Genomic DNA, 14,017 nt, shown 5'->3' on the forward strand with positions numbered 1-14,017 from the left:
CGTGTGCCAGGCCTCCTTCCCCTTGACGGCTGCGTGGCGCCCCCTCGTGTGGCTCTCCAGCCGGTTTGCCGTTCACCGCGGGACCCAGGCTGGAGCTGGCTCCCTTCCGGCTGTGACGCCGCCGCGTGCAGTCGTGTGCACGTCTCGGGTGGACGTGTGATTTCATTTGTCCAGGGCCTGTTCCTGGGGTTAGAATTGCTGGGTCACAGGGTAATCTTAACCTTTTGAGGTGCCACCAGACTGTCCTCCACAGCAGCTGCCCCGCTAACAGTACTGGGGTGTATACTGACAGTTACTGGGGGCGTAGGCTTTGCATGTTCTCACCACACACAGTGTGACGGACGTGTTAGCTAGTCTTGTCCTGGGGATCATCTTGTGAGACACAAGTGCACACCTTAAACTTACAAAATGCTGTCTGTCAGTGACATCTCAGTAAAGATGGGGAAAAATCGATTGGCTACGGATGATCGGGTTTATTTCTGGATTCTCAGTAAGATGGTTTTTGCTGTTTGGGGTCCCTTGCATTTTCACATGAACGTTAAGTTTATTTCTGCAAAAAAAAGCAGGTGAGGTTCCGGTAGGGGTGCACGGAGTCTCTGGACGTAGCCGCCATCCTAGCAGCATTGTCTTCCCGCCCCTAAACACAGGCCGCCTCTCCGTCCATTTCTGTGTCCTTTCATTTCTCTTACCAGTGCTTTGTCGTTTTCACTGTCCAAATCTTTCACGCCTTTGGTTAAACTTGTTCTTGGGGGGCTTTTTTGTTTTTGACGCTTTTGTAAATGAAGTTGTTTTCTTTGCTTCCTCGGGGGCTCGTGGCTGGTGTGTGGGGACACCGCTGGTTTCAGCGTGTTGACCTCGTACCTGCAGCTTGGGTGAATTCACGTGTTAGCTGCGGTAGTTTTCTGTGGATTCTTGGGTATTTTCTGTGTGCAGGGTCCTTTTCCTTCTTCCTGTCCAAGCTGGATGCCTTTCTTTTCCTGGCCTGATGGCCGTGGCACAGCCAGCACAGTGCAGCAGCGGCGGTGACCGTGGGCGTCCTTGTCTTGTTCCTGACTTGAGGGGAGGAGTCCTTCCCTAAGTGTGATGTTAGCGGTGGTCTCTCACGGCGGCCGTTTATCAGGTTGTTTCTGGTTTCCTGGGTCTTTTCATCACAAGACAGTGGCCTCAAGGCCGGGGCCTGCTTTGTAACCTGGACGCCTGTGTGTGCTTTATCCTGACCAGTGCTGATTCCCAAGGAGAAGCCCCCGATCACGGTTGTCGGCGACGTGGGCGGAAGGATCGCCATCATTGTGGTACGTAGGCCCCTCGCTGTGACCCTTGTCACCTGTGCCGTTGTTCTGATGGTGTGGGGGAGGGGGAGCGGCGTGGCCAGGTGAGTACCGCTCGTTGATTAAGGAATTGCTGACGGCTTAGTTAACTGCTGTGCAGGTGTGTGTCACGACCTGGGAAGCTAGCTTGTGCTCAGAGCAGGGCGCAGGATTGATTCTGACGGTGCAGAATGCACGCCCTCTCACACGGCCCTCGGAAGGAGTCGGCGCAGTGCTGGGCGGCGTGAAGGAGGGCGAGGCGAGCGGGGTGTGGTCTCCCCCTCCGCAGGCCCGCCGCGTGGGGCGGTCTCCATCTGCCTCCATCTCTGCGATGGTGTTTCAGGAAAGCCATACGGTGGCCTGTACAGAACGCAGCCTTTTCACTTGGCGTGACCCCCTGAGGCCCACCCTCGCTGAGTGTGTGGGCAGTTCGTCCCCTGGTTCCAGAGCGGCGGTCCATGTCCCCGGGGACCACGCCTGGGGTCTGCGCTCCCCTGCTGAAGGACATCTGGGTCGTTTCCAGTGTTCTGCTGTTAGGAGTGAGACGCTGTGCACTTCTGCGTGTGGGCTTTGTGGGAACTGAGTTTTTATCTTTCTGAGGTAAATAACCCAGAGTGCACTTGCTGGCTGTTGCGTGGTGATTGCAAGTTTAGTTTTACAAGAACTTGTCAGAATACTTCTCAGAGCGGCTGTGCCATTTACCAGTAGCACTTTTAAAATAGTTATATGTATATGTGTTTTTTCAATCCTAGTAATATTAGTATACATTTGAAAAGAATAATGCATGTTTATAAAATAAATATATGAATATTTATTCAACTCTAGACAGTGCTTGATGTCCTAATGGACTTAAAAGAAGCTCGGTAGCCGTGGTGCAGTAGGAAGGGCCCGTGTCCCCTCCTGTGTGTCCCCGTGTCCCCTCCTGTGTGTCCCCGTGTGGCCCGTCGCCACGCGTGTGGAGATCTCGGCGACGCCAGCTGGGTGCCCTGCAGTTCCCTTCAATTCTGGCCGGAACCAGGCCTAGCACAGACCCTACAGGTTAGGTGTTCAGTCCCACAGACAGCACCACCCCCTTCTTCACTTGCCAGTCGCCAGTATTGGGTCCCCAGCTGACCCACGACGTCTGTCCATCTTGACTGCAAACAGGAGGCTCCCGTGACGTCCCCAGATCTGCGCGTGGTCTGGAGCAGCTCACGGAGCTCAGGGTAGCACTTACTTCTGCTCCCCGGTTTGTTAAGGGTGTGATAAAGGGCATGGGTGCGCGTGGCGAGGTCTGGGGGCCTCCGTGGAGCTGGGCTGCGTCACCTCTCAGGGTGGATGTGCTCGCCCACCTGGACGCCCTGCACCCTGTGCTGCTGGGGTCTCGTGGAGGCCCCCTGACCAGGCAGGATGGACCGTTGACTCCATTCCCAGCCCTCTGTCCTCTCTGGAGGAGCTGTGGGCAGGGGGCTGCCAATTCCAGCTTCTCGTCACAGCCTGGTCCTCCTGGTGACGGCCCCCGTCCGGGAAGCACCCCAGAGTCACCTCATTAGAACAGGAGAGTGTCCTGGCGCTCTTGTCACGGCGTTTACAGGGCTGGGGGCCCCTGTCAGGAACCAGGGGCAGAGACCTATTAAATATTTCTTCTGTTATCTCTGAGAATCTGTGAGATTAGAAACTAGTAGGCTGAGTATTTTATTAAAAATAATAAGATTGTTTTCCCATTATAAAAATATATGTAAAAGATATATTTCTCATTTGCTGAGTGACAAAAATTTGGAAAATAAGGAAAAGTAGCAAGAAAAAGAGGAAGGAACAACCAGAGTCAAAAGCATCTTTTAACAGTTTACATTTTACATTTAGAAAAACACCACTGGGCGAATTTCTGAAACCTGGTGGGGGAATAGTTGTGGCCAGGGGGACACAGAAACTGAGACCCAGGGAGCCCCGGGTGTGGCGCCCAGACAGCCTGCAGGGACGCCCTGTGCTGTGGGCGATCCGTGCCGGGCCCGGGGACCTCACTGTCTGGACGCGTCTGCGGGGGCTGCAGACGCATGGCGGGGGGCTCGTCGGCCCCTCCTTTCTCCTCGTGGTCCAGACCCCTCCTCACGGGTGCTCACGCCCTCTGCTGGCTCTGATGGCAGGACGACATCATCGATGACGTGGACGGCTTCCTCGCGGCCGCAGAGACCCTGAAGGAGAGGGGTGCCTACAAGATCTTCGTGATGGCCACACACGGCCTGCTGTCCTCCGACGCCCCCCGGCTGATCGAGGAGTCTGCCATTGACGAGGTAACCGGGCCCGGGGTGGGGCGCAGCTGCCTGGAGCCTGCCGTCACGAGGGGTGCGCCGTTGTGCGGTTAGGAGTGGCGTCAGGTGTGGGCTGTGCGTGCGTTTTGTGGGCTGTCAGCCTGTCTTGTGCCCACGGCAGCGCGGACGGCTGTGGTAGCTCCCAGAGCGGGGCGCGTGGTCCCTGCCGCGCCGCCCGGTGCCGGGCACACACCCTCCCTGCGCCCCGGCACAGCCCCGCGGGGACTGCGGGAGACTTCCCCGTGGGACGGCCTTGGGCCGAGCCTGCAGGGGCAGCCCTCGGCTGGCCTGGTGAGAGGCCCGGCCCCCTCCCTGGTGCGCACGCCCCAGGTGAGAAACAGGCACCCTGCCTACGCCGCCTCCAGCCCCGGGCCGGACGTGAGGCCAGCTGGGCTGCCACGCCCTGCGGTGTCCCCCCTCGTTCTGGGGGCCAGCCAGCCGAGGGGTTGATTGTATGAATCACTTTTTTATTCTCTTTCAAGAAACAGAAGTGCTGTCTCCTGGCTGTTTCTGGTATTGAATCTTAAGTTAGTCAAACTCGTGTTACTTTTCGGAGTCCCACATTTTTACTCTTCAGCAGTCGCTCTCTCTAGCCTGGCCCTGTGGTCATCAGCTTGATGGGTCTGGGATGCTTGAGTGCAGGTAGAAAGCCAGACTTGCATGGCTCGGTCCGTCCAGCCTCGTTCCTCCGCTGGACAGCACGAACTGAAAACCATGAGTGACATTGAGAGCACTCAGGGTGGCAAAATAGAGGCAGAACTCCTGTGTTAAATGAAGTGGGAAGACCCCAGGCCCAAGGGGGCGCTCACCCGTCTGTCCACCTGGCGCTAGGCGGGGAGCCGTGTGCGGGCGGGTCAGAACCAGCGTGCGGGGTCGGGGCGCTGCTGGAGCCCGCAGAGCTGGGTGGGCTTTGTGGGGGGGGACGTACAGCAGCCAAAGCGGATGGAAGCACGTGCGAGTCTGGTGGCGGGAGCTCCTGGGGGAGGCTGCCCCGTGAAAGGGGGCTCGGTCACTGGTCACTGATAGCCATGCTGGGGCGTTGGGTCTGTAACTGATGGCTGAACGGGTTCCTATAAACCTGTAGACAAAGCACGATTGCCTGGTAGATTGTAAAGTGATAGGTGAGTAAACGTAATGGCGGGTCGACAAGGCGGGAGGAGTGGAGAACAGTAGCCAGGAGGCGGTGCGTGGGTTGAGAAATCAAGATTTCAAGTGTTTTTCTTCCTATTTTTTTTAACAGTAGTACAACGAGTTGCATGAAACGTCCAGAACAGGCGTCTGTAAGGACAGTAGATGGGAGGTCTCCAGGGGCTTGGGGAGGGCGACATGAGGAGGGACAGGGTGGGGGAGACAGTGATCACAGCTCTGAGTGTCCCCGAAGTGTTGCCTCGTGCACCTTAAACGTGCGAATTGCACAGGATGTGGATTTACCTCAGTAACGCTGCTACTTTACAAGGTGGTTAGAGTACATGGGAAAAGGCGCGCCCCCTGACGGGTTACCTGGCGAGGACCCTGCCCCCTCCGCGGTGACTGGGTGGCGCCCTCCCCCCGGGGCACTGTCCCCGAGGCACTGCGCAGAGCCCCCTTCACGGTGACTCTCTGTGGACGTCGCCAAAGGTTCTGCGTCTATGGGGGAGGGTGTAGCTCAGAGGGAGAGCATGTGCTTAGCACGTGCGAGGTCCTGGCCTCAGTCCCCAGTCCCTCCGTTAAAGATAACGGTAATAAGTGAACCCGATACCCCCTCAAAGCAAAGCAGAAGAGAACAAACTTCGTGTCTGAGTCCAGCGGGCAGGTCTTTTCCTTTGGGAGCTGTTCCTTTTACAGGTCGTGAGACGCATGTGGCCCTTCCTACCCTTATCTTCGCCTTCATTACCGGGAAGAGCAGACAGAAGACAGGAGGGCGCAGTGATCGCGCCAGCTGGGTTCGCGCGGCCGGCGCTGGCTCTCAGCGCCCCTGGCTGTCCGCCTCTGTTTCAGCAGTCTCATTGCGTGTGCACTTTGTAGTCTGAAGCTGTCTTGAGGCTTGTGTTGGAAATAGGGAGTATGCGTTATAAATAACAACTTAAAAATGACTCCCGCCCCCTGTGCTTTTAAAGGCTGAGTATTTTTATCTTTTTCCATTTGTAGATGTTGAAAAGCTCTTTCTCCTTTTTAAAATTTTTATCAAATCTTAATTTATTAATTAGGCACAGTAAGAGAGTACAGTAACTAATAAAATAGAACAACTATAAATGTACAGTATTCTACAAATTTTATGCCTTTTCCATCTTAGCTAAGTACTTATCACACGCTGTGGCCATAGCTTTTGCAGTTGGAGGTGTGACAGCAAAACTAGCACAATTTCTTTTTCCTTCTTCACAGTTCCACGGATGGCAGGTTCATTCTTAGCATAGATCTTAGCAACCTCAACACGCAATTTTTTTCTTTTCTTAAGTTGAGAACTTTTACCTTTGTGCTTAAGAGAAGCACTTTGCAGCTTCTCTTTGGAATATTTGAATTGCCAGCATTGCCACTCTTGTGCTTTGGGGCCATTATTAAGTAAAATAAGGGTGACTTGGGCACAAACCCCGTGACCCCACAGCAGGTGATCTGATGCCCGAGAGGGTTGCAGACTGGTGGACGGCGGGAACTGCCGGACAGAGGGACAGCACGAGAGTTCATGGTGCTGCTCAGAGCAGCACAGAGTTTAAAACGTGTCAATTGTTTATTCCTAGAATTTCTATGTAATAGTTTTGGACCAAGGTTGACCATGGGGAGGGGTGACAGTAATTCACACACTGTGTGATTCAGCCACTTAAAATACATAGTTAGTGGTTTTCAATATTTTCCCAGAATTGTGCAGCCATTGCCACAGTCACCTTTGGGACATTTTCATCCCCTGGAAGAAGCTTCGTGCCCTTATCCGTGGGTCTCGTCTCTCCCCAGTCCGCTCTGCCTCAGGCAGCCACTGCCCACTTTCCATCTCCATAGTAGGCTTCCCTAATCTGGCCATTTCGTGTGAGTGGACTCGTGCAGTGTGTGGCCTTTCGTGTCGGGCATGTTTCACTTAGCACCGTGTTTTGAAAGTTCACCCATGTTGTAGTAGCTGTCAGTCCTCCGTTCCTGTTGATTGCAGAACATTTCATTGCGTGGACAGGCCACATTTTGCTCTCTGTTCATAAACTGATGGAAATTTGGGTTCTTAGAACTTTCTGACTATTGTGAACAATGCTGTTATGAATGTTTACTTACACATTTTCAGATGGAGACGTTTTCATTTCTCTTGGGTGTCTGCCTAGCAGGAGAGTTGCTGGGTCACACAGAAACACTGTTCAACCTCTTGAGGAGTCTCCAGACTGCTTTCCAATGCAGCCGAGCCAGTTTGCACTCCCACCAGCAGTGTATGAGCGTTCCAGTTTCTCTACACCCTTGCCAGCGGTTGTTCGTATCCTGTCTTTTTGCCTTTTGCTGTTATAGTGGGTGTGCGGTTCTCAAGCCTTATCCTAAGACACAGGTAGTGCTCAGATTGACTGAGAACGGTGCTGAGGGCACAGCAGACCCACGGCCCTCCTGTGAGTGACGTGACCGTGTGTCAGATTTTCGCATCAAGCCGGGGGCTGCTTAGCTTTATGATCTCTTGGTCTTTTTCTCGATTCGCAGGTGGTGGTTACCAACACAATCCCACACGAAATCCAGAAGCTCCAGTGCCCCAAAATCAAAACTGTGGACATCAGCATGATCCTCTCAGAAGCCATCCGTCGGATTCACAATGGGGAGTCCATGTCCTACCTTTTCAGAAACATAGGTTTAGATGACTGACGGGTTCCCTTGTTAAAACTCCTGAGGGCCAAACTGGGATCTGAGAATGAGTGCCGTGAGGTGTTGCTGGCTGGGTGTGTTTCACAGGGGCCACCTGTGTCTCGTTCCTTCCTTTTTGTTCATTCCTACAGAGACAGACCAACTTCTTACGTCTGCGTGGGTGTTTGTGAATCTGGGGGGCAATTTTTATAACAGAAAAACTGTATTGTCCTCTTAAATACGTTAAGACCTGGTTGTGTTCAGTTTAACTATTTAAAAAATAACTGGGAATAAGATTTTTAAGCTCACAAACAGCCTTTTTCCAAAGTTGCTTGAGCCCAAGTGCTTAAAAAAGTTAATAAAATAAAATGATCTACTAATGATACCACAGTTGAGAAGCGAAAAAGATTCTCCTGTCAACTCCAGTAAACTTCCAGAAGTGCTTTTATAGACAAGCTTATGGAATATGTGACGGTTATTTATTTTCTGCAACAAAAGAAGGAATAAAAACTTACTGTGTTTGTGTGTGGTTTTTTTTAAATTTTGTGTTTTGGCAGTTGTTTTATAACTGAAATAAAATGGAAGCTGAATGTGAGTGCTGTGGATGTCGAGGTGTATGGCCGCTTGTGGGGCTGTCTGCAGCTCCGGGTGGCACGGCAGCCTTCGGGGTGTGATGTTCCCTGTTCTGTCTGTCCAGGGCCCTGCACGTTGATGCATAGTCACTTGACTGCAGCAGCAGAGGAGTTGGAACGCCAGCTGTGAGCTGAGGGGGCAGGTCAGGAGCTGGTGTGCGCTGCCGTCGCATCTGGGCGTGGCTTTGTTCTGCTGCTTGTTTGGCAGCACAGTCATTCTCGGAACAGAAGGAACCACTGCATGCTCTGGCAGATGCTTGGGGGATGGTTACAGAGGGCAAGCGATGCGACCTTTCTCTGTGTCAGGCACCGAGTATTGTTTGTCTTAGAGCTCAGAACTCAAGACGGTATGTCAGAGTTTACCAGGCTGTGACACACTGGGGTCCCATGAGCTATGCCATGAGGTTGTGTAATGGCAGTCCCCTCCAGGTCATCAGGAGAAAATTAAGACTTTGTTACAAAGAAAAGATGACTTTTTCTTCCAGAAAACCTTAAGCCTTTGCTTTCTGCCTGTTTCTGTTAGAATCTGGAATAAAGTAGCAGTTGATTTAGCACAAAATTAAGATTAGTAACCTACTGTTTGCCACTTCCGAGAGCAGCCTGACTCTTTGGGGCCTTGCCCTGGAGCAGGCCTGGGGCCCCGTGTGTGCAGAGGCACTGAGGCCTGCACTCCCGGCGTCTGTCCCAGCTGTTGGATGGTCTCCTGAGCATCCCCTCTGCGCTCATGCCACCCAGCAGTGCCCAGCCCTGTCCTGACACAGTGTCAACTGCGCTCCCCACGGTGGTCGCGCTCCTACCCATGCACGCTGATGTTAGGGTCTCATCAAAGTAAAACTCTGTGGTGTTAACATGGCACATTAACTCCTGCTTAGAACTGTGGCTCGAAGGACTTGATTTTATCTAGCTTGGAACTCTCTGTGGCAGAGAAGGACAGTTGTTGAAAAGTTGAATATATCGACCCTTGCTGCTTGGGGCAAACAATAAAACCGGAAAGCTTGGGAGGAAAGGCTGGAGAATGAAACTTTGGGAGAAAGCAGCTCTGAAAAGCTCCCACACTTTCCTGGGCACCTAGAAGGCCATGTGATTGCACGGGGTTGAATGCACGCTCAGAAGATACCTGGGAAAGCTGTACCTCTGGCCGGCCTTGAGGTTCTGTGCAAGCAAGGAATGAGTGAGGTTCTGTGCAGCCCAAGGCAGGGTTGTACACTGGCTGGCTGAGTGTTGAATGCATGCCCCAGGCTCTCAGCTCATCTGCAGACTGGAAGAGTTTCTCTCTCTCTCTCTCTCTCTTTTTTTTTTTTTTTTGTTTGTTTTTGTTTGTTTGTTTCAGGGTTTTGAGGAAGTGTGTGATGACTCGCTGGCTGACCACTAAGCTGACTGAACAGAGACTGCGGTTGCCACAAACAACAAAGAGTGCAGACTACAAGATCAGCTGAGAAAAGCCACTGCACAAATGAACCGTGTAGAGAGAAGAGAATCTGGTCTCCAGACTTCTGCGTTATCATAGGGAAATACCAGTTTTCAACAACAAAAAAGTTTTGAGGCATGTAAAGAAACAAGAAGGTTGGGCCCGCATGCAGGGAAAAAAGTTATTAGTAGAAACTGTCCTTGAGGAAGCCCAGCCTTTAGACTTACTAGATGCAGACTTCAAATCAACCGTTTTAAACACGCTCAAGGAGCTAAAGGAAGCCATGGGAGCGACGTCTCACCAGATAGAGAATATCAGTGAGGGGACAGAAATAATAAAAATGAGCCAAACAGGATTTGAGGAAGATGGAGCAGGAGGCACCTAGACTTGCAGTGGGAATTCCACCTGGTGATTTGGGAACTCCAGAGTCCATTGAAGGTTTGCAACTTCTAGGGGGAGGATTGGACAGTAAGTTGCAGTTAATTTTGCTCAAATCCAGCTCTTAGTGCAGTTACAGATACCCCGCCCCGCTCCCAGCCCTGCGGCAGGCAACTGTGCACGTGCTCCTGGAGCAGTCCGCGCAGGCTGTGGGAGCCAGGGTGGGCGAAAAGTCCCCCTTCCCCAAATAGCGGTATCTGCGCTCTGATGGCTGATTGCCGCCTCTGATCACAGAGGTGCAGAGAGGCTGGAGGCCATTGCTGCTTCACCTTCCTCGTTGTTGCAGGCTCCTCCCCCTCCAGCTGAAGAGTGAACACGTACGTCCTCATTCTGTGAGGCCAGCGTTACCCTAATACAAAAACCAGATAAAGACGTAAGAAAGTAACACCAAAGTCCAGTATCTTGTGAGCATGGGTGCAGAAACCCTCAGCAAAGTATTAGCAAATCGGTTTCAACAGCGTATAAACCAAGTGGGTTTATCTCAGATGAGCAAGGCTGTCTCAGCATTTGAAAATCAACTTATGTAATCCATCTCATCAGCAGGCTTTAAAAAATAAGTTACATGATTATATCAATCGATACAGGAAAAGCATCTAAATCCAGTGTCCATTCATGATAAAAATTGAGTAAAATAGGAATAAAGGGGGAACTTCCTCATCGTGATAAAGAATATCTACAAACAGCCTGCAGTGAACATCATACTTAGTGGTGAGGAACTGGAAGTTTTCCCACTAAGATCAGGAATAAGGCAAGGGTGGCCCTTCTGATCACTGTTTCGACATTGTACTGGAAACCCAAGCTAATGCAGTAAGACAAGAAAAGGACTTAAAGAGTATACAAATTGGAAGGAAGAAATAAAACTGCCTTTGTTCTCAGGTGATATGATCATCTATGTAGAAAATTTGAAAAAATTAACAACCACCCGTCTCCCCCAGAACTAATAAGTGATTATAGCAAGACTGCAGGATACAAAGTCAGTTGCTTTCCTGTGTATCAGCAGTGAGCACGTGGAATTTGAAAATAAAATACCATTTACATTAGCACCACAAAAATAACATATGTAGATGAAAATCTAGCAAAATATGTGTAAAATCTGTATAAGAAAAACTATAAAACTGATCAAAGAAATCAAAGAACTAAATAGATGGAGAGAGAGTCCATGTTCATGGAGAGCAAGACTCATTATTGCCAAGATGTCACTTCTTCCCAACTTTAGCTAAAGATTCAGTGCAATCTCAATCAAAATCCCACCAAGTTATTCTGTGGATTTTGAAAAGCTGACTCCAAAGATTCGATGGAGAAGGAAAAGACCCAGAATAGCCAATACAAGGCAGAAGGAGAAGAACAAAGTTGGAGTGGAGTACCTCACTTCAAGACAACGCTGAAGCTACCGTTACCAAGTTGAACGAGTAGACAGACCAGCTGAACAGAATAGAGAGTGCAGAAACAGACCTGCACAAATGCAGCCAACCAGTCTGACCAAGGAGCAAAAGCAATACAATGAACCAAAGAGTTTTCAGCAGCGTTTGAATCACTGGACAGTCACATAAAAAAAAACGTAGACTTCAATGTAAAAGTCAAAACCATGTAACTCTTAGAAGATAACGTAGGAGAAAACCTAGGTGACCTTGGTATGGCAGTTACTTTTTAGTTATGATACCAGGGGGATAATCCATGAAAGAAATCATTGATAAACTGGAATTGGCTAAAATTAAAAAGTTCTACTCTGAAATGCACTGTTAAGAGTGAAAAACGGGCCACAGACTGGGGGAAAATCTTTGGAAAACACTTATCTGATAAAGGACTGGTAAAAAAAGAACAATTAAAACTCGGTAATAAGAAAACAGCCCAGTTAAATAACGGGCTGAAGACCTTACAGACACTTCGCCAAAGAAAACAGACGCGTGGCAAATAAGCACATGAAAAGATGCTCTACGTTATGTGCCGTCAAGGAACTGCAAATTGAAACAATGAGGTACACTACGCGTTTACTAGGGAGATCAAAATTTGAAACACTGACAACACCAAATGCTGGTGAGGATGTGGAGCAACGAGAACTCGTTCATTGCTGGTAGGGGTACAAAACGCCCACTTGGGAAGATGGTTTGGCAGTTTCTTAACAAAACTAAACACACTCACCACGTGATTCAGCAGTCGTGCTCCTTGGTATTTAGCCAAAGGAGCTGAATACTTACGTCCACATAAAAGCCTGCACGTGGAATTTTATAACAGATTTATTCATAATTGTCAAAACTTGGAAGCAGAGTGTCCTTCAGTAGGTGAATGGATACGTAAACTGTGTACCTTTAAACAATGGAATATTATTTAGCAGCAAAAAGAAATGAGTAATCCATAAAAAATGCAGAGGAAATTAAAATGAATCTCATTAAATGAAAAGAGGACAATCTGAAAAAGATACAATGCTATATGATTCCAACCACATGACATTCTGGAAAAGGCAAAATACAGGGACTAAAAAGATCAGTGGTAGCCAGGGGCTGGGGGATGGAGGGAGGAACTGGTCAAGCACCAAAGCTTTCCACGGCAGAGGAAACAAGTCTGTATGATGCTGTGACGATGAGGGTATGGCATACGTATGTCCAAACCCATAGAACCTACAACGCCAAGAGTAAGTCCTACAGTAAACTATGGACTTTGAGTGGTGATGATGCGTCCCTGTGTGTTCACCTGCTGTGACAAGTGTACCACTCTGGTGGAGGATGTTGATAATGGGGAGGCTGCATGTGTGGGGGCGGGGGCCATATGGGAAATCTCTTACCTACTGTTCATTATTGCTGTGATTAAAACTGCTCTAAAATAAAGTTTTAAAAAAAAAAAAAAACCCTTAACATCTAGACTGGTTTGACAAAAAACCTGGGTACCATAGCCTAGCCAAGTTGACTATTAAAATTAACCATCACATTAGGATATTGATTGTAATTCCCAGAGCAACCAACCACTAAGAAAAATAAGTAAAACATACATAAGAAAAGAACGGAGAAGGGGACCAAAATGGCAGGGTGGCACGTGACCTGTGTGACACCACAAAGGGAGCAGTGGGGGAACTGAGGACCAAGGAAGATACGGCGTACAGAAAACAAGCAGCAAACTGGCCGAGGTAAGTGCTTCCTCGTCAGTAATTACGTTAATGTAAGTGTTTTTTCCAATCAAAGGACAGACATGGGCAGAATGGATTTTTTTTTTAAGTGATCCAACTATATGCTGTCTATAAGAGAAGTACTTTGTCTCCAAAGACACAGATAAGGGTAAACGTGGACGTATGGGGAAAGATGTTGGGTACAGATACCAGGAGAAGTACTCAAGGCACAACCTCCTGTAGGAGGTGAAGACACTGCACAGTTACAAAAGGATCAGCTGGTTAAGAAGATACAAAACTTACAGATGCATGGGCATCTAACAACAGAGCCCCAGTAAACAAGGAAAAACTGGCAGAACTGAAGGAATAAGATAGACAATTCAACAACAGTTGTAGACTTCGGCACCGACTTTCATAATCAGTAGAACTAGATAAATGGCCAATAAGGGAAAGAAGGATTCAAACGCTGTAAACCATAGTGGGCAGTCACAGAGCACTCCCCCAACAGCAGCAGCGTGCGCGTTCTTCTCAAGTGCGCGCGGAACGCTCTCCGTGAGAGACCCTAAAACAGACCACAGAGCAAATCTCAGTACACTTAGAATGGTTGAAACCATCCAAAGTGCCTTCTCTGACCAGAATACAGTAACATAGAAATCAGTGACAGAAGGAGGTCTGGAAAACCACACACACGTGGGAACCAAAACCATTGTAGAAGAACCACGGGGTGAAAGAAGAAATCGGAAGGGGGGTTAGGAAGTACTTGGAGATGAATGAAAATGCAAGCAAAATACCAAGGCTATATGATACAGTGAAAACACTCTCCAGAGAGAAATCTAAAGCTGCAAGTGGCTATATTTAAAAAAGAAAAAATCTTTTTTAAGAAACTTAAAAAAAAAAAAAAGGAGAGGTTATAGCTGAGTGGCAGAGTGCATGCCTTGCTAGCATGAGGTCCTGGGTTCAGTCCCCAGGACCCCCATTAAGAAAACAAGTAAATAAACCTAAGTACCTCCCCCTACAAAAAAAACTAACTAACTAAACCCAAAGCTATCAGGAGGATGAAAATGATACAG

General features: G+C 49.3%; 2 protein-coding genes across 6 annotated transcripts in view; one reads left to right on the plus strand and one right to left on the minus strand.

The window, feature by feature from the left end:
- The window catches only part of PRPSAP2 (phosphoribosyl pyrophosphate synthetase associated protein 2), a 34,083-nt gene extending 26,190 nt beyond the window's left edge, over nucleotides 1-7,893 (plus strand). For 4 of the 5 annotated variants that reach the window (XM_074342020.1, XM_074342021.1, XM_045508141.2 and 1 more), the window contains 3 exons: nucleotides 1,222-1,292; nucleotides 3,431-3,577; nucleotides 7,235-7,893. In XM_074342020.1, coding sequence (XP_074198121.1) covers nucleotides 1,222-1,292; nucleotides 3,431-3,577; nucleotides 7,235-7,393 — 377 coding nt within the window. In that variant the 3' untranslated portion in view covers nucleotides 7,394-7,893. Of the gene's footprint in view, nucleotides 1-1,221; nucleotides 1,293-1,650; nucleotides 1,908-3,430; nucleotides 3,578-7,234 lie in introns of those variants that run through there. The other variant, XM_074342022.1, reaches the window with a different exon arrangement.
- Nucleotides 1-9,145, minus strand: part of SHMT1 (serine hydroxymethyltransferase 1) — an 80,811-nt gene extending 71,666 nt beyond the window's left edge. The window contains exon 1 of the mRNA XM_074342010.1: nucleotides 9,137-9,145. The gene's annotated coding sequence lies outside the window, so the exon portion shown is untranslated. The remainder of the gene's footprint in view (nucleotides 1-9,136) is intronic.
- Between the last annotated feature and the right edge of the window lie 4,872 nt (nucleotides 9,146-14,017).

This window comes from Camelus bactrianus, chromosome 16 (assembly GCF_048773025.1).
Source record: "Camelus bactrianus isolate YW-2024 breed Bactrian camel chromosome 16, ASM4877302v1, whole genome shotgun sequence".
NCBI classification, from domain to species: domain Eukaryota; kingdom Metazoa; phylum Chordata; class Mammalia; order Artiodactyla; family Camelidae; genus Camelus; species Camelus bactrianus.